Source organism: Entelurus aequoreus, linkage group LG13 (assembly GCF_033978785.1).
Source record: "Entelurus aequoreus isolate RoL-2023_Sb linkage group LG13, RoL_Eaeq_v1.1, whole genome shotgun sequence".
Classification (NCBI taxonomy): Eukaryota; Metazoa; Chordata; class Actinopteri; order Syngnathiformes; family Syngnathidae; genus Entelurus; species Entelurus aequoreus.
In genome coordinates this window covers 25,698,009-25,721,990 of record NC_084743.1, presented here as the reverse complement: position 1 = coordinate 25,721,990, position 23,982 = coordinate 25,698,009, and the positions used below count along the sequence as shown (strand labels likewise).

Sequence of the window (23,982 nt, the reverse complement as noted above, 5' to 3'; positions counted from 1 at the left end):
ACTGATAGCTCGCAAGTTCCATTAAAAAAACTTGTGAGAGAGTCACATTTTTGCAGCAGATTCTTAAAAACACCAGTGCACTGTCATATATATTATCTTTGACTAGCAGAAGGTCCCTAAATGGGTCATATTATGATTTTTGTTCTACATTTAAAACACTTCCTTGTCTATGTAACATGTAATGGTGGTGCTTTGGTCAACATTTTGCATAGATTATGTTTTACAGACTGTATATGTTACTAGGATTTTAGCATGCATGTGCATGTACAAGCCAGTCTGCTCCACAAAAAGAAGACAAAGCAGTGTTTCTTAACCTTTGGGCCGCCAAAAAATATCTGTTTCTCAGCTGTGGACCATATGGGCCGCAGCAGTACTCAGTTGTAATACAATTTTCAATTGTAATATTTCAAACAAACAGAAGACGTCTGGAGCTAAAGATAGAGAAGTTCCTTAAGCGCAAAAATGATGACTAAAGTGGTGAAGCTGTATTTTCATTTGCATTGTAACTTTATTGACAGTTTAGTTGAGAAGCATATTTAATATTTATTTCTCATTTGTTTATTCATTTTAGCGCCACATAATTGTATGTTAATGTATTTTTCATCAGTTATTTACTACTCCCTTCTTATGCAGTATATTTGGATAGCATTTATTTCCATAATCAGCCTGACTGACGTAAGCCTACCGTTTTTGTGTTAAATAAATAATCTTTGTGATTAACACATGGGTTCATATCATTTGACAAGTTTGTTAACTGTAAGTAGAATGGATATAAAATCATAATTAAGATTACAAATAGTGTTAATATTTGAGTGGTCCCTGGGCCCCTTTGTAGTGGAAAACTTGGGACCTGAGGTCAAAAAGGTTAAGGACCGAAGGGATAGAAAATAATAAGGAACTTATTGACTACAACTGGATACACCAAATCAGTGGCCTAGTGGTTACAGTGTCTGCCCTGATATTGGTAGGTTGTGAGTTCAAACCCCGGCCGAGTCATACCAAAGACTATAAAAATGGGTCCCATTACCTCCCTGCTTGGCACTCAGCATCAAGGGTTGGAATTGGGGGTTAAATCACCAAAAATGATTCCCGGGCGCGGCACTTTTGCTGCCCACTGCTCCCCTCACCTCCCAGGGGGTCAAATGCAGAGGACAAATTTCACCACACCTAGTGTGTGTGTGTCAATCATTGGTACCTTAACTTAATATAAACAGCGGACTTGCGCAAAGCTCTTCGAGTAAACCTCTACTATATGGAGATACATCCCTAAAGTTACAAATACCAAATGGCCCGTTTGGAGCAAGTTTGGTTTTGCATAACGGGTCCCCTTTAAAAATAGCAGAGCGCTCCTGTAACTCTGACAAAATAATACAAATAAAATGTCTACTGTAGAGGATACCGGTTATTCAGATTACCGGTACACAAAATAAGAATAATAGTGAAAGTCTTTAGCTTTTTTTGGAAATGTGGCCCCTAAAACAATTCAGTTGAATATCCATGCTATAAAGAAACATATTGAATGATAAACATATATATTATTGTGTGTTTTTGGTCAAAGTATGTGTTCCATATTTAGTGGGGATAACCTGTTCCTGACCCCTTGGCTGCATTGTATATTTTTACAATATACTTCAACTTTACTTTACACAGAGTTTGCCCCTTGCAGCAGCTGCGTTTTCATAAGATTTTTTGTGTACTCCTAAATCCCCCTCTTCGTAACCCCTTTCAAATTAGGCTTGATGAAGGTTTGTAATGTATAAATAAACCCTGTGGCACACAAATGGATGGCTGTTGAGTGAGAGTCACCGAGAAGGGCCAGAATATGCTGTAGAATTGTCAAGAAAATAAATATTCTGCTCCATACAGCGTGTCTTCATAAACATGGAGGCCTTTTCTGTATTTGGGGACACATAAGGAAGGGACACAGACATTCAATGAATCTTCTGAGTTCTCTGGATGTTTATTGACATTGTTTAGTTAGACAGACTAGCTGCTAGTCATCAGCTTTATACTGTAACTAACCAATAGTTAATTCAAGCTATTTCTGCCGTGTCGGATCATTGGTTTCTGCAACAATCATCCTGCACAGGTGATGCAAAATGACATTTTACTGATGTCCAAGCTAAATTGTGCAAAATGGATGATCACAAAATTATAAACCAAACTCGAGGGGTGCATGTACTGTACACACTGTATGTGCTTGTGTCTTTCTTTGACTTTTGGCACTGATCAAGAAAAGCAAATGGCTTTGCTCATAGCATACCGTTTATTGGTTCTTATATTATAAGCCGCACATGTATACGTTATATACACAGATTTTGTAAAGGTTTATTTAAATACCTTAATTGTTTCCAAACAGTGCCTGTAACATGGCAGTAAAACGGCTGATCAAACAAAAGAGAAGTCATCTTCATGGACTCACAAGCTGTAGAAACTTGCCCTCATCTAAACAGACTCAATAACTCCACGGTGGCGTCTTGGTGAATTTACTGAGGAGTTTGTGAAACTGAAACAATACAAAAAGAATACAATGGTAAGGTAACAATACTAACACAGACACCTGTAAATGTGTTAGCATATTAGCTAATGCTAACGACGCTAGCTTCATTACATTACGATAGCACGCACAAATATGCATGAAAACACTCTTTACATACATCACACATGGAACGGTTTAGTAATTATAAATTGTTTTAGTTATATTGTAAAACTTACAAACATTGCTTGGAGTGATGAACGAAGAATCCATACAAGTAGAAATGCAATGGACGAATAGAAAACGGAACAGCATTTGTACTTCCGGTTTAAAGCACTAAACGGAAGAAAATACTGCAGACGTTCACTCCGCAGCACCTGCAGTGTGCGAACTCGTTCAAAAGATGGCGCCATAGTACAAACAATAACACACCTTTTTAGTGTCTCTGCTTGTGTTTATTGAAAACTATTTGTTGATCACAAAACATTATAGCAGTTAACAAAAAAACGTTTATAAATTAGCCACATTGTTTTATAAGCCGTAGGAAAAAAGTAGCATCTTATAGTCCGGAATTTACCGTACTTTTATCATCTCCATTCCTAATCTACAGATAAAAGACGAGTTTTCCTGTTTTTGATGTCTTTTCAAAACTTGGTGTATGAACGTAAAGCTTTCAGTCTTGCCCATACTTTGTGAGCAATTCAGTCTGTCAGTCGCAAGCTTGAAACATGGACTCTAAAGCAAACACTTCTAAAAGTGCGCAACACATGCGCACCAAGAGTTTTTACACTAGTCCTCCATCTAAAAGAGATACACGTCTGGTAGTCAAGGGGCAACAAATAGAATGTAAACATGGACATTGTCTGCACTATGCAGACCAAACCAAAAGCCTGAATGAACCACAGTGTTTGTGTAGCTGCAGAGCTCTCACCCAGTGGAAAGCCACCCACCTAGATGGGGGACCACAGACCTGAGGCTTTTCAACCCTCACACTCAGGAACCACCTCAAATGGGTCACAAAAAAGACGGAGAACACTCAGTCTTGATGTCCGTTCTACAGTGTGGTTCCTCTGTAGTCATGTCATGTGTATTTACTGAGCTATTTGGTTTGTTGAAGTGGTGGCTCAATAAAGCAAACATCATGTACTCCGGCGACCACACCCTCGTCCTGAGTGGGCTCGGAGTAGGTGCATGTTATGAAGGAAAACTGTCATTTAGCTTGTTGTCACAAGCACAATGACCGCTGCCTCTTCATGGCAGGTGTCTGCGTTGCCAAATGTCGTTAACCATGAGCTGAACTTAAAAAGAAGGACTAAGTGTGGCAGTCGTAATTCAAGACTGTAGTAAAATAACCTCCCTGCCACAGCTTGTTACTAAAATAAACAAGGCTTAGTATGCTTAGGCTGTATGTGTGTAAATGACTGTTTATGTCTGCATGGATATGTGTGGCGAGTAGTATTTTCTCATCGCACACATATATGCTCATTTTAGGTCGTGATGCCCAGCTGAGCAAACATCTTTGGGTTTGCAGCCTGTTAAGGGTGGCACCCCCTGATTTTTGTTACTCAATCAGCGTACCTGAGGCTTTTGCCAGCAAGCCCCCTGACTTGTACCAGCACAATTAGGCCACACGTTTGATCTTTATATACACGGCTAGGTTTGTTCCATTCCTGCACTACATTTTTAGCGTTGAAATACTAAACTAAAGCCGAGATTGAAACTCCAGCTCGTTCAGAATGTTTGGGTTTGGTTTGATGTGATCCTTTGTTGTATGGGGTGTGTCAGAAAAGTTTCAGGACCGGTGTCACAAAAGATCTGCACCTCCAGAATCTTCACAGTCCTCATGGACCGACCTATTTAGGAACCGGTACCAAAAATAATTGGTACTCTATACAGTGTTTCCCACACATTCATTTATTTGTGGCGGCCCGCCACGAAAGAATTACGTCCGCCACAAATAGATTTTTATTTATTTTATTTTATTTTATTTTATTTTTTTGTCCTGTCCAGCTTCTCAGGCAAATCATATAGTTGATGTAGATGCCCATATAGGCTGTTCAGATTTACTTTACAAAAGAGAAGTGTAGGATACTTCTCTTGTTGCCTTATTTGTATTTGACCACTACTGTTTTCTGTTTATTTGTTACTGACTGTGGCAGGACACCTCTGCCTAGGGATGATGTTTGATAAGGAATTATCGAGTTCGAGCCTGTTATCGAATCCTCTTATCGAACCGATTCCTTATCGATTCTCTTATCGAGTCCAGATAGGTTGTTGTATATGGAAAAAAACACACAATATTTGGTTTAACAAAAGCTCACTTTTATAATAAAAAAAATAAAATCTAATAAATAAATAAATATTGACTGTTACCCACCTAAAAAAATAAAATTAAATAAATAAATATTGACTGTTGTTACCCAAAGTATATTAAGTGGGATTTTTCAGAGAAACAAATATATACAGTAACACAAAAACAACCTGTCTCTGCGATCACTATAGGTGTATAAATAATAATATAGTGTTAAATAAAATCAGTCCCTTGGGCACAAAACTGAAAATAATACAGCTCTCCAAAAAGTGCACTTCTGCTGCTATTTGACATAACTGTTTGTTATGATGCTTTGACATTTTTGCACTTTATTTCTTTATTGAAAGAACATTCTATGAAGAGAAAAGTTATTTGCAAATGTGGTTACAATGCTAATAAATGAAAAGTTAAAGCTAAAAAAAGAAATACACTTTATTGAGTTAACAATGGGGAAAAATGTTGTACACTACCCAGCATGCAACGGGAGTTACGAGCATGCGCGGTAGCCCCGAAAAGTGTTGCATGTTGCCACGCTGTGAAAGTAAACGTCAAGAACTCAGCCAACACGCCTCGTCTGCATTATTTATAATTAGACCGACAACACATCTACAGTGTGATTTTGTTTTGTTTACAAGGAAAGAAAAACAAAAGTTAAAAAAGGGAGATATGTTGTATATATATGTATGTGCTGCGGTTGTTTTAAGAACGTTGCGACAGCTGCCGTAAAGGAGGTGCGTTGCTATGTTTCCGGTTGGTCGTGAAAGTGTTCGTCATGTGTTTTACCCTGCTAAAATCTCTCAGTAAAGTTATTCGATGGATTATAGCTTTTGTTTTGAACTTTATTACACCTTGGAGCGCTTTTTCCCGTCCATTGTTTTCCTGCTTTCGCTATCTGCGCCTAATGACTGAGCTACGTGATGTCCCACGGAGCATTTCTGGTCGGGACGGGATTCGAATAAAGAATCAACTCTTTTCCTTTACTATAGTGGTCTCGATAACGGGTACCGGTTCTCAAAAAGGGATCCGAGTCCGAGGACTCGGTTCTTTTCTTATCAAACAACCGGGAAAACCGGTTTCGAGTATCATCCCTACCTCTGCCTCTGTTTCACTTTATGTTGCTGGTAAATAATATGGTTGTAGTAGTAGGCTAAAGTTAAATTATTTAGTATGCACTAATTAAAGGGGCAGAGCTTTAAGAGACATTTTAGCTTTTATATTTTATAAGATATATTTTTTGTAAGAACCACAATTAATAAATATATTTCAGTGAATAACTTATTGTTCAAATCTGTATATAAATATGTACTTAAAGTCTTGTAATTATATTGTAAAATGGATGGATGGATGTTTAAAACAAAACTGTTATTATTAATTAGTAAGTATACATTTTTTGAGTCTTTTTAGAGAAAATCATATCATTGTAGTAAATTATGCAAATTACTCGATGATGTCATGGTGACCACGCCCATAGCCACGCCCCCACCGCCACAGGTATCTTGAAAGTTTATGGGAAACACTGCCATAGAGGCTTTGCAGCTGACGTCATCAGCCACGTGACATTAGCTTGGCGGCCATCTTGCCGGTCAACGACTCACACACGCTTTCTTGTTTGATCTGCTGCTATTTGAGCTTGGAAATGCCGGAAACCTGCTGTGCTGTTGGATGTAGCAATAGACGAGGCGATAAACCAAATCTTAGCTTCGGATCGCGGCGATTTGTCGTGAACGATGGAAACCTACGATGTACACAAGGATATGCAATGAACACGTTCATATCAGGTATGTAAACAAACTATTCACCCCTGATTTGTTTCACAAAATGTGAAATAATACAATATGGGATGATACAAATATGATTGTTGAAAATGCTGGGTGCATTTTTAGAAAGGCAGCAAGAGCAGCAAGGCAGGGAATGGGATGATTTCTTCAGTTCACCGCACCCCCGCCTCTGTCTGTGTGATGCTAGGTACCGTTTTTATTTTTTCATGATGCCTCATCTGATTGGCTTGAAAACTTTATCAATGTAAATGTTGAGCTTCATATTGGAATTGAACAATTAATTATCATGAGTGAATGCATTAGGAAATTTCAAAAAAAAATTATGATGGACCTTGTGAAACAATTTTTTTCTAATGAAGCATTTTTGAACAAGAGGCTCTTTGTTACTTCATTTGGCACAAGGTAAAATCTACATTGGTAAAGTTTTCAAGCCATTGGCACAAGGTTAACATTTTTATTGGTAAAGTTTTCAAGCCAATCAGATGAGGCATCATGAAAAAATAAAAACGGTACCTAGCATCACACAGACACTTACCTTGGTCATGAGAAGAAATCGATTCTTGTTTGGAATCTGCCATATCAGCCCATCATGCACAAAACCTGCTGTAAAATACTTGTAGGCATCCAGACTCTTGTATGCCTTAAGGTCCTTTCCAGTGTACGGAGATGGTGAATCGACGAGGTAATTATAAATATCTGGATATGAGAGATAAGGCAGGTCGGCTCAGGTGATTTTAGCATGCTTCTCGGTAAAAGGTACGGATCCTTTGTGCCAACAAGGTTCAACTTCTCTCTGTAACGTTTCTTGGACTCTTCATCCAAATGCACAACTTCATTGGATAGCAAATCAGCCATAATTCGGATGAAATCGGTGAAAATGTAGCGCAGAAATCAAACTGAATCTGTACGAACACGTAGGAACGAGCTGACCGGTTGACCGGCAAGATGGCGGCGTAACACAAAGTCACGTGACTGCAAAGCCTCTATAATATAGGGGTCTCAAACATGCGGCCCGCGGGCCAATTGCGGCCCGCAAGACGTTATTGTGCGGCCCCCGCCTTAATATGACAGTTTAATGTTAGTGCGGCCCGCGAGTTTTGAATGAATGGCGCTTAACAGCGCTGTGTGCGGAGCTGATGGAATCTACCAATCACAGTGTGGTATAAGACTCTCGACAATATTGAGGGCGTGCCATGATGCCACTGCCTTTAGTATCCTCTAGAAACCGTCAAGAGGACCTTTTTCTCCATACTAACAGCGTGCTTGCTCAGACACATGTTGTATGAGGCTTCTGCAGACACATGCAAGTTATTGCAAGACATACTTGAGGAACAGCCACACATGTCACACTGAGGGTGGTCATATTTTATTTTATTTATTTTTTAACACTGTTATAAATATGCGCCACACTGTGAACCCACACCAAACAAGAATGACAAACACATTTTGGGAGAACATCCGCACCTAAACACAACATAAACACAACAGAACAAATACCCAGAACCCTTTGCAGCCCTAACTTTTCCGGGCTACAAAAACACACACCTCAACCTCCCCCCCATCTACCGAATTCGGAGGTCTCAAGGTTGGCAAGTAGGCATTGACGTCTCTTGCGTGATGCAAGCAGAGAAACATTTTGCCGCTTTTCCACGACACCCGCACACGCTCTTCTTCCCTCCCTCCCTGCCTCCCTCGCTCACCCGCCTGCTCGCTCCCGCCCCCGCTGTAAACAGTCCGGGCGGGGAAGATGAGCGCTTTGATTGAGACTTTTATTAGTAGTAGTAGGTTGCACAATGAAGTACATATTCCGTACAATTGACCACTAAATGGTAACACCCAAATAAGTTTTTCAACTTGTTTAAGTCGGGGTCCACTTTTGGTTTGGTTTGATTGATTCATGATACAGATATATACTATCAGATATTCCAAAGCACTCCGCCGAAGGAGCGAGCGACAATACAAAAGTGTGGTGCACTGGACCCCAGTGCTGGGCGAATCAGACGTGTAACACGTTAGTGGTGATGTTAGCCCGTTCAGGGCTAATTGTGCTACCGTAACTGTAAACTCCACGGCGAGCCGCCCTGCCCAGCCCCCTCCTTTCCCTCCCCCCTCCCCCTCCCGTTGGCTCCAGACAGAGACGATTTTTGATGCAATATTTCTTTGTTGAGCACAAGGGGCACCCCGACGTGTCTTATTTCATTTCATTTTTATTTATCTCCTTCATTGATGTGCATCTTTGATCGATAGACAATTATACCTCAATTATTCAATTATACATTTACACACCAATGCCTGAGAAGGAGCAGGATGAAGAAAAATCTGATATTTTTCTGCCCCCTTCAACATAATACGTAGTCTTACTTAATGATATCATATAAACCAACAATTACACTCAAATATAACGAAAACAAACAAAAAAACACAAGATGTGCAAAACTTCATGATGTACAAACCGAACAAAAGAAGTAATATACACCTCAAGGGATGATACAAAACAAATACAAAACCAGGCAAAAAATAAGTAAAATAATAAATATAAAGCAAAATGTAAACACTTATGGCTGTCCATATGATTTTATTGTTCTGTCTTTATATATTTTTTCATTTGGAATATATTTTTACAATCTTCTATCTCATTATAAAGAGAATTCCATAGTTTAACCCCCACCACATTTGTTTTAAAGTTGTCCTTGAATACTGATGTTGGAAATGACCTTTTCTTCTATGTTCTGTATTCTCAGAAGTGATGACAAACATTTTTTGTAAATTTGCTGGTAATGTTTTACTTTTAGCCTTAAACATGACACATAATGTCTGTAACTTTACTAGCTCCTGTAATTTCAATAAACCGGAATTAATAAAAAATATGTTAGTGTGTCCTAAGTAATCTACCGTAATTTCCGGACTATAAGCCGCACCTGACTATAAGCCGCACCAGCTAAATTGAGGGGAAAATACAGATTGCTCCATATATAAGCCGCACCCGACTATAAGCCGCAGGGTTTTGATGTGTAATTAGCGTAATATATAGGAGTTCCTGCTACCACGGAGGGGATTGTCGGGACAGAGATGACTGTTTGGGAACGCAAAGCGTCCCATTTATTAACTATACATCTTTCAATCATTCAATCAAACTTTCACATCTTTGACATGGCGAACAGCATTCGTGCAGAGTACAAATAATACAACGGTGCAAAGTAATACAAAGTGCTCGCCTGTACGTTATCAAAATAACCAGCCTACCGGTATATGAAAAGTCAGTCTTTAATCATTGTGTCATCATCTTCCTCCTGCGTACTAAAACCACCGAAATCCTCTTCGTCGGTGTCGGAGGAGAACAGGCCGTAAATAAGCCGCACCCTTGTATAAGCCGCAGGGACCAGAACGAGGGGGAAAAAGTAGCGGCTTATAGTCCGGAAATTACGGTACTTTATGAATAATCCTTATAGCTCTTTTCTGTAGTTGATACAGAGAAAGTTGCAGTGCACAAGCAATACAATTTGAAACGTCATTATACAACTAGACATGCTGAGGAGTATGCAAAATACCAGGGAGATGAGAGAGTGAACCGGGTTGCAAATTTTAAAACCAGTCTACTGAGGCAACAAGATTTCGTCAAGAAAGCAAGCGAAAGGAGCGATGCAGCAGTCAAAGCTAGCTACATGGTGAGTGAGATGGTTGCTAGGGCGGGAAAGCCATTCAAAGAAGGTGAATTCATTAAAAAGTGCATGTTAGATTTTTTTAAAGAAATCTTTTCTTGCGGCCCAGCCTCACCCAGTTTCTGCATCCAGTGGCCCCCAGGTAAATTGAGTTTGAGACCCCTGCTATATACATCCCTACTCAAGATAGAGTTCTTCTTTATGTACTGTATTTTCCGGACTACAGAGCGCAAAGGTATATAAGCCGCACCCTTTAAATTTTAGGGAAGAAAATATTTTTTTCATATGTTAGCAGCACCGTACTATAAGCCGCAGATATAGATAGGCGTTGCAAAATGAGGTATATACACAGAAATATACGATAAATGTTTCTATACATGTGTTGTCTATATATACCTTAATTATTTGCCCGTCACATGGCAGTAAAACGGCTTATCAAACAAAAGAGAAGTCATCCTCATCAACCCACTAGCTACGGAAGCTAGTTCTCCAATCAGTTAAACAGACTCAACAACTCCACAGTGACGTTTTGGTGAAGTTACTGAGGAATTTGTGAAAATGAAACAAGACAAAAAAATATGCCATTTTAAGTTAATAATACTAGTAAACATGTTAGCATGTTAGCTAGTGCTAACAAGGCTGGCGTCATTACATTACAATAGCACATACACAAATGTATTGAAAAAACCTCCTACAGACATCACACATGGGATGGTTTAGTAAGTATGAACAATTTTAGTTATATTGTAAAACTTAAAAATGTTGCTTGGAGTGATGAGTGAAGAATCCATACGAGTAGAAATGCTATAAACTGCTAGAAGACTGAAAGGCACTCTACTTCCGGTTGAAAGCAGCAAATGGAAGGACACTGCAGCACTTGCAGTGAGCGAACTCGTCCAAATGATGACGCAATAGCACCAACAATAAAACTTGTTCAAGTGTATTTGCTTGTTTTTTTAATTTTTATAAAACTATTTCTTATTATGGCAGTCAGCAAAGAAAAATACATAAATTAGCCTCTTTGTCTTGTAATCTGCAGGGTTAAAAGCGTAGGAAAAAAGTAGCGGCTTTTAGTTCGGAATTGACGGTTGTCCGTTTTATGTAACATATTGTAAACGCAGATATGTCTACCTTGAAATACAACTTCATTGGTGTAACATCTGCAAGCTCCACAATTACACCGGTGCTGTCTGCTCCAACGTTGTTTTCTAACATGTAGTTCCGTATATTCAGGGACTGAAAGATACGTTTGTGAATCCTCAATTGTACAATACGTATATTCAGGGACTGAAAGATACGTTTGTGAATCCTCAATTGTACAATAGTAGTCGTCTTCCTCGTCTATTACGGAGTCTGCCATGAGTATTATTGGTAACAAACACAGATAAGTTTGCTGACGGAAGTAGGAAGTATGTTGCTTTTCGCACTGAAGTCAATGCGCCCAGAAAACAAATTCTTACAAACCCCGTTTCCATATGAGTTGGGAAATTGTGTTAGATGTAAATATAAACGGAATGCAATGATTTGCAAATCATTTTCAACCCATATTCAGTTGAATATGCTACAAAGACAACATATTTGATGTTCAAACTGATAAACATATATTTTTTTGCAAATAATCATTAACTTTAGAATTTGATGCCAGCAACACGTGACGAAGAAGTTGGGAAAGGTGACAATAAATACTGATAAAGTTGAGGAATGCTCATCAAACACTTATTTGGAACATCCCACAGGTGAACAGGCAAATTGGGAACAGTTGGGTGCCATGATTGGGTATAAAAGTAGTTTCCATGAAATGCTCAGTCATTCACAAACAAGGATGTGGCGAGCGTCACCACTTTGTCAACAAATGCGTGAGCAAATTGTTGAACAGTTTAAGAAAAACATTTTTCAACCAGCTATTGCAAGGAATTTAGGGATTTCACCATCTACGGTCCGTAATATCATCAAAGGGTTCAGAGAATTTGGAGAAATCACTGCACGTAAGCAGCTAAGCCCGTGACCTTGGATCCCTCAGGCTGTACTGCATCAACAAGCGACATCAGTGTGTAAAGGATATCACCACATGGGCTCAGGGACACTTCAGAAACCCACTGTCAGTAACTACAGTTGGTCGCTACATCTGTAAGTGCATGTTAAAACTCTCCTATGCAAGGCGAAAACCGTTTATCAACAACACCCAGAAACGCCGTCGGCTTCGCTGGGCCTGAGCTCATCTAAGATGGACTGATACAAAGTGGAAAAGTGTTCTGTGGTCTGACGAGTCCACATTTCAAATTGTTTTTGGAAACTGTGGACGTCGTGTCCTCCGGACCAAAGAGGAAAAGAACCATCCGGATTGTTATAGGCGCAAAGTTGAAAAGCCAGCATCTGTGATGGTATGGGGGTGTATTAGTGTCCAAGACGTGGGTAACTTACACATCTGTGAAGGCACCATTAATGCTGAAAGGTACATACAGGTTTTGGAGCAACATATGTTGCCATCCAAGCAACGTTACCATGGACGCCCCTGCTTATTTCAGCAAGACAATGCCAAGCCACATGTTACATCAACGTGGCTTCATAGTAAAAGAGTGCGGGTACTAGACTGGCCTGCCTGTAGTCCAGACCTGTCTCCCATTGAACATGTGTGGCGCATTATGAAGCCTAAAATACCACAACGGAGACCCCCGGACTGTTGAACAACTTAAGCTGTACATCAAGCAAGAATGGGAAAGAATTCCACCTGAGAAGCTTAAAAAAATGTGTCTCCTCAGTTGACAAACGTTTACTGAGTGTTGTTAAAAGGAAAGGCCATGTAACACAGTGGTGAACATGCCCTTTCCCAACTACTTTGGCACGTGTTGCAGCCATGAAATTCTAAATTAATTATTATTTGAAAAAAAAAAAAAAAGTTTATGAGTTTGAACATCAAATATGTTGTCTTTGTAGTGCATTCAATTGAATATGGGTTGAAAAGGTTTTGCAAATCATTGTTTTCCGTTTATATTTACATCTAACACAATTTCCCAACTCATATGGAAACGGGGTTTGTATAATGTGTAAAATTACCAAAATATGGTAAATAATGTACATAATAATGTATGTTCTGTGTGTGTTACTACATTATGTACATAAGGTACTTAAAGCATGTATATACCGTACAATGTTGATGGTTGAACATTATGGAACTTTTCTGGCATACTTTTGCACATGTGAATAACTTAAAGAAGCTTGTTCAGATATTTATAATTGGACTTTTACATTTAGAAGTCGGTGTCAGAAGAAGAGCGGAAGAAAGAGCAGGACCTGGTAACACGAGAGATTGAGCGTCTTCGGGCGTCCATCCAGTCGGTGTGTCAGAGTGCGCTGCCTTTGGGCAAGATAATGGACTATGTCCAGGAGGATATAGATGCAATGCAAGCAGAACTGCACAGCTGGCGGAAGGAGAACAAGGAACATGCACAGGCTTTGCAGCAGGAGCAGAGGTGAGAGCTCACACACACTCATACACTGTTAATTGATCTGTTGGTCTAATTGTGTGTTGAAGAGCAGTCACACATGCGTTACCGAATTTTTCGGACTATAAGTCGCTCCGGAGTATACAAGTATAAAGTATAAAAATTAATAATAAATGAATAATAAAGAAGGAAATGAACATATATAAGTCGCACTGGAGTATAAGTCGCATGTTTTGGGGAAATGTATTTGATAAAACCCAACACCAAGAATAGACATTTGAAAGGCAATTTAAAATAAATAAAGAATAGTGAACAACAGGCTGAATAAGTGTACGTTATATGAGGCATAAATAACCAACTGAGAACGTGCCTGGTATGTTAACGTAACATATTGATAAGAGTCATTCAAATAACTATAACATATAGAACATGCTATACGTTTACCAAACAATCTGTCACTCCTAATTGCTAAATCCCATGAAATCTTATACGTCTAGTCTCTTACGTGAATGAGCTAAATAATATTATTTGATATTTTACGGTAATGTGTTAATAATTACACACATAAGTCGCTCCTGAGTATAAGTTGCACCCCCGGCCAAACTATGAAAAAAACTGCGACTTATAGTCCGAAAAATACGGTAGTTACATTTTGAACTACTTTCACATTTATCAGTCAACATCAAAATGTTTAGTTACTTTGGGGTATGCAGACATCAAAATTCCCACATTTTTTGTAATTCTACATTTCCATGAACAATTGCCTCTGAAAATCAGAAGAAAAAAGTTCCACACTTGTCAAACCATTCCAACAAGAAAACATTTAGTTTTTGTAATTTTCGGACTATAAAGCACACGGGTATATAAGCCACACACACAACATTTTAGAAGAAAGAAATATTTTTCTATGTATTAGCCGCACCGGACTATAAGCTACAGATATATATGTTGTGAAATGAGTTATTTACATAGAGAGATTTGTAAATATTTATGAACCATATTTTCCGGACCATAGGGCGCACCGTATTATAAGGCGCACTGCCGATGAATGGTCTATTTTCAATCTTTTTTTATATATAAAGCACACCGGATTATAGGGCGCATTAAAGTAGTCATATTTATTTATTTATTTTTCTAAATGGAAAACACTTCCTTGTGGTCTACATAACATGTAATGGTGTTTTTTTGGTTAAAAATGTTGCATAGATTATATTTTACAGATCATCTTCAAGCCGCTTTCTGACAGTCGTTTCCGGATGCGCCATATTGTAGGCGGTGTTATTTACATGGCTCACCTTCAACAGCGTCTTCTCCCCGTCATCTTTGTTGTAGCGGTGTAGCGTGCAAGGACGGGAGTGGAAAAAGTGTTAAAAGATGGAGCTAACTGTTTTAATGACATTCAGACTTTACTTAAATCAATAACGGAGCAGCATCTCCTCATCCGGAAACAACAACAAGGCCCAAAATGTGTCCCGTGAAAAACCGTCCGACCGGAACACTCTAATAACTAAAGTTCGTTGGGTGGATAATGTAAACTCACTACACCGGTATGTTTTAGCGCTTTCATGGCGAGTTTACTGACAGATATAAGTAAGAACTTTACACTACTTTATATTAGAAATGGCAACAGCGGAGGATGAATGTCCCATAACAAGAAGATAAAGAAAAACAAGAAGCTTATCGACTAACGTGTCCTCACGGACTACAAAGGCGGACTCGCACAATTTTTCAGGAACTTAAGCAGATCCCAAATACAGATCAACAGGCACCAGAAGGTAAGAAAAGTAGCTTTTGCATAATATTGCGAAACAAAACGCCAGATATGTCTTACCTCATACACACACCATAATAATACTCGTATGTTTAATGCGCCGACAATCCATCAAGCGGTGCAGCTTTATAGCTTACCAATGTCGTACTAAAACATTTTGCTAGATTTTTGAGCGTTGTGTGTAATTTTTCTATATTTTCAATGGAACATATAAAATGTTGGTGTTGTTTACTTGAGTCATATTGCAACCTACTTGTAGCTCTTATGTTTGACTGCCATCTACTGGTCACACTTATCTTTACACCATGTTCCAAATAAAATAGCTTCGAGGTCGGTAAGCAAAACCAGAATTATTCCGTACATCAGGCGCACCGGGCTATAAGACGCACTGTCGAGGTTTGAGGGGGGAAAAAAGGAAAATACGGTACATACCTTAGTTGTACGGTGCCTGTAACACGGCAATGAAACTGCTGATCAAACAAAACAAGTCATTGTCATGGATCCACCAGCTGTGGAAGTTAGATCTTCAAACAGCTAAACAGACTCAATAAGTTTTGGTAATTTTGACTGAGGAATTTGTGAGACTGAAACAATACACACAGAATGCCATTGTAAGTTAATAATACAAACACAGACACTCGTAAACATGATAGCATAATAGCTAATGCTAACGATGCTAGCTTCATCATATTACGATAACACATACAAACATGCATGAAAACACTCCTACAGACATCACACATGGGATGGTTTAGTAAATATGAATGACACACACACACACACAACTTTCGTGCGTGTGTCTTGCTTTATGCAAGGTGGACGTGTCCGGAGTCTAGATGTGAGAATACAAATACAAGAAATATGCGTAACTTCATTTGTGTAGAAAAACACTTCGGCACAAACGGAAGAATGGGGCCTTCAGAGGATAACATGTAAAAGAAGGAAATAGATAACTAAAAATTGTAGTTTTTTTGGCGGAATCCAATGGTCGACGATTCTAAAACAGACCTAAGTGATTGTCCCCCCAGTAGTGCAACTGAGGATTACGTGTTATCATTCATTTAATTGAATTAATGTGTTTTTTTTGTTGTGTTCATGGTTGTACAGAGCGACCGACAGAGCGTTAGAACCTCTTCAAGCGGAACTTTATGAACTGGACCAGACGATCAAGGATTACCAGGACAAGATTTGTACTGTGAGGTCCAACATACTGAGGAATGAAGAGAAGATCCAAAAGAAGTTGGCAGGAATCATCTCATCTTGAAGTCAGAAACTACCATCTAATACCTGTAACAAAACTTTTTAGATATTTTTCAATGAACATGTGGGCTTGGATGGAAGACTTTGATCTGCACTGCACCACCATTCTACAATTTTGTGCCCTTACTTTGAAAAGCAGCCACAGTAGTAAGACACCAAATGGTCACAACAAACACTTTTTTAATTATCCTGTTTTTTTATGTTTGTTTTTTCCATTTTCGACCATATCTTTGACTCTGCGTCCTTACATGAATTTGGTTAGCTCTCAGATATACAGAATGCGTTATTATTATTTTCATTAACTCATAACAACATATTTTAGCAGGCGATGCTATTAGAAATTAATCAACTGAGCTCAATACATACAGTACAGGCCAAAAGTTTGGACGCACCTTCTCCTCATTCAATGTGTTTTCTTTATTTTCATGACTATTTACATTGTAGATTGTCACTGAAGGCATCAAAACTATGAATGAACACATGTGGAGTTATGTACTTAACAAAAAAAGGTGAAATAACTGAGAACATGTTTTATATTCTAGTTTCTTCAATATAGACACCCTTTGCTCTGACTACTGCTTTGCACACTCTTGGCATTCTCTGGATGAGCTTCAAGAGGTAGTCACCTGAAATGGTTTTCACTTCACAGGTGTCATAGTTTTGATGCCTTCAGTGACATTCTACAATGTAAATAGTCATGAAAATAAAGAGAACGCATTGAAAAGAGAAGGTGTGTCCAAACTTTTGGCCTGTACTGTACATAGTACAATACCGGAGGTCACAATCTGTTAGAGCTGTTTTGTACAGTAGTTTTAAAGGCCTACTGAAATGAATTTTTTTTATTTAAACGGGGATAGCAGATCCATTCTATGTGTCATACTTGATCATTTCGCGATATTGCCATATTTTTGCTGAAAGGATTTAGTATAGAACAACGACGATAAAGTTCGCAACTTTTGGTCGCTGATAAAAAAAAAAGCCTTGCCTATACCGGAAGTAGCGTGACGTCACAGGAGGAAGGATTCCTCACAATTCCCCGTTGTTTACAATGGAGCGAGAGAGATTCGGACCGAGAAAGCGATGATTACCCCATTAATTTGAGCAAGGATGAAAGATTCGTGGATGAGGAACGTTAGAGTGAAGGACTAGAGAGGCAGTGCAGGGTGTATCTTTTTTTGCTCTGACCGTAACTTAGGTACAAGGTCTCATTGGATTCCACACACTCTCCTTTTTCTATTGTGGATCACAGATTTGTATTTTAAACCACCTCAGATACTATATCCTCTTGAAAATGAGAGTCGAGAACGCGAAATGGACATTCACAGTGACTTTTATCTCCACGACAATACATCGTTGACGCACTTTAGCTACGGAGCTAACGTGATAGCATCGGGCTCAAATGCAGATAGAAACAACATTTAAAAAAACCCTGACTGGAAGGATAGACAGAAGATCAACAATACTATTAAACCATGAACATGTAAATACACGGTTAATAATTTCCAGCTTGGCGAAGCTTAACAATTGAAGCTAACTTTAGCTACAGAGCGGCGGCGGGCGTTGTAGCTTTCGACGACACCCCGGCCGCCATCAGAGTCGGCAAGAAACATATATTTCCCCAAAGTTACGTACGTGACATGCACATAGCGACACGCACGTACGGGCAAGCGATCAAATGTTTGGAAGCCAAAGCTGTACTCACGGTAGCGCGTCTGCTATCCATCTCAAACACAACACAACCTCCTGATTGTGTTGCTGTAGTCCGCCGCTAATACACCGATCGCACCTACAACTTTCTTATTTGCAGTCTTCATTGTTCATTAAACAAATTGCAAAAGATTCACCAACACAGATGTCCAGAATACTGTGGAATTGTTCGATGAAAACAGAGCAGTTTGTATGGTGACACATTGGGTACGAATACTTCCGTTGCCGTCGTGACGTCACGCGCATACGCATCATACATAGACGTTTCCAACCGGAAGTTTAGCGGGAAATTTAAAATTGCACTTTATAAGTTAACCCGGCCGTATTGGCATGTGTTGCAATGTTAAGATTTCATCATTGATGTATAAACTATCAGACTGCGTGGTCGGTAGTAGTGGGTTTCAGTAGGCCTTTAAGAGCAATGGCATTTAAACATCAGGGAATTCGTTGCAGGAATAATTGGCTAACAGTTGATAGTTAAAAAGGGTTTATCTACCCAACACAATTGACAATTTGATGATCATGTCAAGTGTACCCACGCAATTTAACTACTCAAATTCAAATTTGCTTAATTTGTCACGGTGCACTTTGCAAAAAGAGAAGGGCAACACTGCCAGATTCTTCAAAAGTCTCCACTAGATTTGTGGCTATTGTCAGTTAAAAAAAAAAATATATAGAAGTGCTCAGTTGACAACACTGGTCACTCCTGCTCTGTCTTCTTATTCTCTGGCCGACCAGGTGCGTTATAATGTGCTAATGATCCAATTCGATTTGGATTTACTGGATGGTTTCTTTATCAAAAGTCTTGCGTACTGTAAAATCGAAAAAAACAGGTTTTGCTGTGAAGCTCTTTTCTTTTTCTTGTTTTGTGTGTCTTCTGATGTTTACTTTTCCCCAGCTATGAGGTGTTTTGAATATGAGTAAGCAACCGACATCGACGGGTACTACAGTTAGAATAATACTGCATTTAGTACTGCAACATGAATTTTTTCACAAATATTCAACGTATTAAGTGAGATGTTTTCTTTCCACCAACTTCTCCTTTTAGAGCTATAACTAATTTGCTGAACATGTAGTTTTTCTATTTCTGAGAATATTTGCTATAAGATGTCTTTTAAAGCAATAGCTTACTAATAATCAGTTCAAGTTAGACGTTTGGTTAGCGCAGTGCTTCTCAATTATTTTCTATTACGCCCCCTCCAGAAAGAACACAATTATTTCGCAGCCCCTCCCACTGTCTGCTGCAACTGTAAATAGTGTCATTTGTCTATAAAATTGTTGTAAGTACACCTCTGCATAACATTTTATCCTAACATTAAAGAAAACAGACTAAATAAATATAGATACACATATTACAAACAATAACCTTATTAACATGTTTTTCAAGTCTATCAGAAAATATTTAAAGTGCATCAATTTGCCTAAAAAAAAATCCTTATTTAAACTAAAAAACTCTATAAACTAAACAAAACATTTTGACCCACACTTAACCTATTGATACTGAAAAATACAATGAAATAAATTCCATAAATAATAATACATTAAACGTTGACTCAAAAGCACAATGTAAGAAAAACAATTTGTGCTGATTTTTAAAATGTATTTCAATTAAAATGATAACGTCAGGATTAATGGCCTCAATGAGCCGGTGTTGCAGTGCACAGCTTTTTGAAGCAAAAATGACTCTGTGAACTTTAGCTCAACTCGACTTCACTGCTTAGTGTACTGTATGTCGTAATGTGAAGTGTGTATATACATATATATAATATTTTAAGTACTATCAGGTTATCTCCAAGTAATAATATTTTAAATAGGGTTGTCCCGACCCAATATTGATATCGGATATCCTTTTTGTCCTCAAAATTCTACATACAACAGCCCATAACGACAACGTGAAAAGTTTTTTTTAAATTATTTTTGCAAATATTTAACAAAAATCACATGTACATAAAAATCCACAGCCTTTGCTCAACACATGTGATTTTTTTTAGCTTTTTATTTTAATACATTTGCAAAACCTAAACAAAAAACACATTGTCATTATGACTGGCTTAACTATTAAGAGATGTGTTGTGTTTATTTGTGTAAATTTTGTTACAATTTCAGAATCAGAACAGGAAGTGAACAAATATGTTAGTAATTGCTACGATTTGGAAAAGGGGTAGGATTAAATAAACTTTGCTTAACATATGTCATTATTATATAATGTATCACATTGTATCTGTTTACATGTTCGAAATAAATTAAACCACAACCATTACGGGGTATTGTGTGTAGCATTTTGAGGACAAAATTGAATTTATTCCATCTCGTAAAAAGGCTGTAACAGAAAATGTGGAAAAAATGAAGCCCTGTGTATTTTCCGGATGCACTGTAAACATCCTCTAATAATCACACGAAGTTTGTCTTTTCTTGTATTTTAGTGATGTCATTTACAAAAAGTGAACATGATAAGGTATAAGGCTGCTAGCAGCTACACAACAGCTAAGCACACAAGCGTTGTTAACTGAACAAAATTGCTGTTAAACAACATTTGTCAACATAAGCAAGTATCAAATAATTATAGTTGAAAATTGCTTACAGATAGTCTCCAAAGCAAAACCATATTTAAAAGTATCCAGTAACAAATGTGTCCACATCATTCATCTTACTGAATCATTTCGACCACGAGGTGAAAAACAAATAATCACTTCAACTTACCGACAACGCAAGTCCATTCCACACGATGAATAAGTAACTAGTTAGTGTTTTTCCATCCCTAACATTGTTTACTCACTAATTTCACTTTATCAAACATTTTATAATATTCCACACTACAAAATAATAATGTATGTATGATTTGTGCTATCGCATAGGATAAATATCTGCAGAGGTATGTAAAATGATGTGAATTCTTCTCTGTCTTCTCTACTTTTCTTTTGTGCTTAGATATATTTTTGCAATTGCGTCCCAGTAACAAACATGGAAAACGTAATCTCCTTTGTTTGTAAACGCCGAAGTTACTGCTCTCAAACTTTGAATTACCACTTTTGTACCGCGTGGCCAAAAACCAACTGATCAGGTTACTTCTGTCTGTAAAACGTATGTTGTATTTTACTCTATTGTATAGTTTCAGTGTATTCCACTAGTACCAAGTGTGTGTGTATAACAAGAAAAAATATATTTTTAATGCTATCTCATGGAAATAACGTGTTTGTAGAAGAGTTCAGTGGCTTACACGTCACATTGTGTGCAATGAATTTACATATTTGTATTATAATGTACATGTGGATATTGTATTATAGGTCATAGAATTCTATGTTTTGTAGTAAAGTTAAATAAAGCCCGATAAGAAATATCTCCAGTATGTTTTGTATGAATGAGTGGAAGCCTTTAAAACTATAAGTAGAACTTTGTTTCTCCTGAGAGCCTCAAGTACCACAGAGAGCGGCTTTCATGTCTGCGGGGAGTCATAAAACAGCTGCGACGCACACAAAACGTCTCGTAATTTCCCTCTAAATACTTTTAAATAGGATTCTGGCAGGTTTTGTGATGCGGGTCAAAGATTAAACTGGGCAAACAGTCAACAGGTGGATTGGAAGACATGTGTTGACTTCAGCTCCATTGTCCCCGAAGAAGTGACCGTAGGACATAAAAGCCCTTCTAATATTCCAAAAGCTGAGTTGGTCTTTACGATCTACAATGTTTCAAGTGGCTAATGATTGACATTTCAGTTTGTTTTGTCGATGGCAGCCAACTAATCCACTACTTCAGATTTGTAAATAATACAAGGCCAGGCCTAGAAGTGGCCAACTAGCCAAAGATAAATGTACCTTTACTGGTAAGACTTGTAGAACATTATCTGTATTTAATAATAATAATAATAGTAATACAAGTAAACATGTTTACTTTTCCCATAAGAAACATTCAAAGATAACTCGGTTTAGTCCATAAGTCTGTCTTCATCATGAACGATGTCACACTTGTTAAAAGTCCATTTTACAGTATTTTTTTTAAATATTTTCAAATAACTCTCAGAAGGGATTTAAAGTGTGATGTCTGACAGAACAAGTGACTCCAGCAATGGCTATTTTGACCCCACATCAACCAATCACATTGTGTATATATAATATATATATATATATATATATATATATATATATATATATATATATATATATATATATATATATATATATATATATATATATATATATATATATATATATATACACAGTCACTGAAGGCATCAAAACTACGAATGAACACGTGGAGTTATTTACATAACAAAATAAGGTAAAACAACTGAAAACATGTTTTGTATTTTAGTTTCTTCAAAATAGCCACCCTTTGCTCTGATGACTGTTTTGCACACTCTTGGCATTCTCTGGATGAGCTTTAAGAGGTAGTCACCTGAAATGGTTTTCACTTCACAGGTGTCACATGCCTTCAGTGACAATCTACAAGGTAAATAAATAGTCTTAAAAATAAAACTCATTGAAATGAGGTGTGTCCAAACTTTTGGCTATATATATATATATATATATATATATATATATATATATATATATATATATATATATATATATATATATATATATATATATATATATATATATATATATATATATATGGTGTTCCTGGGATTAAAGGCCTCACCTTTTCTCCTCCAAACATATCGCTGGGTATTGTGGCCAAACAGATCAATTTTTGTTTCATCTGACCACAGAACTTTCCTCCAGAAGGTCTTAAAAATTGAGCTGTATGACCACAATACCCAGCAATATGTTTGGAGGAAAAAAGGTGAGGCCTTTAATCCCAGGAACACCATACCTACCGTCAAGCATGGTTGTGGTAGTATTATGCTCTGGGCCTGTTTTGCAGCCAGTGGAACTGGTGCTTTACAGAGAGTAAATGGGACAATGAACAAGGAGGATTACCTCCAAATTCTTCAGGACAACCTAAAATCATCAGCCCTGTGGTTGGGTCTTGGGCGCAGTTGGGTGTTCCAACAGGACAATTTACCCAAACACACATCAAAAGTGGTAAAGAAATGGCTAAATCAGGCTAGAATTAAGGTTTTAGAATGGCCTTCCCAAAGTCCTGATTTAAACGTGTGGACAATGCTGAAGAAACAAGTCCATGTCAGAATACCAACACATTTAGCTGAACTGCACCAATTTTGTCAGGAGGAGTGGTCAAAAATTCAACCAGAAGCTTGCCAGAAGCTTGTGGATGGTTACCAAAAGCGCCTTATTGCAGTGAAACTTGCCAAGGGACATGTAACCAAATATTAACATTGCTGTATGTATACTTTTGACCCGGCAGATTTTGTCATTTTCAGTAGACCCATAATAAATTCATAAAAGAACCAAACTTTATGAATGTTTTTTGTGACCAACAAGTATGTGCTCCAATCACTCTATCACAAAAAAATAAGAGTTGTAGAAATTATTGGAAACTCAAGACAGCCATGACATTATGTTCTTTACAAGTGTATGTTAACTTTTGACCACGACTGTATATATATAGCCTTTAATCACAAATGCCTCAAAGGTCTTCACAAACGCATGACGCACCCTGATCTAAACCTGCACC

General features: G+C 37.9%; 1 protein-coding gene across 3 annotated transcripts in view; it reads left to right on the top strand.

Moving 5' to 3' along the window:
• Positions 1–21,734, top strand: part of traf3ip1 (TNF receptor-associated factor 3 interacting protein 1) — a 40,494-nt gene extending 18,760 nt beyond the window's left edge. For all 3 annotated transcript variants that reach the window (XM_062067619.1, XM_062067618.1, XM_062067617.1), the window contains 2 exons: positions 13,477–13,694; positions 16,546–21,734. In XM_062067619.1, the coding sequence (XP_061923603.1) occupies positions 13,477–13,694; positions 16,546–16,702 (375 nt within the window). In that variant the 3' untranslated portion in view covers positions 16,703–21,734. The remainder of the gene's footprint in view (positions 1–13,476; positions 13,695–16,545) is intronic.
• The last annotated feature ends 2,248 nt before the right edge of the window (positions 21,735–23,982 follow it).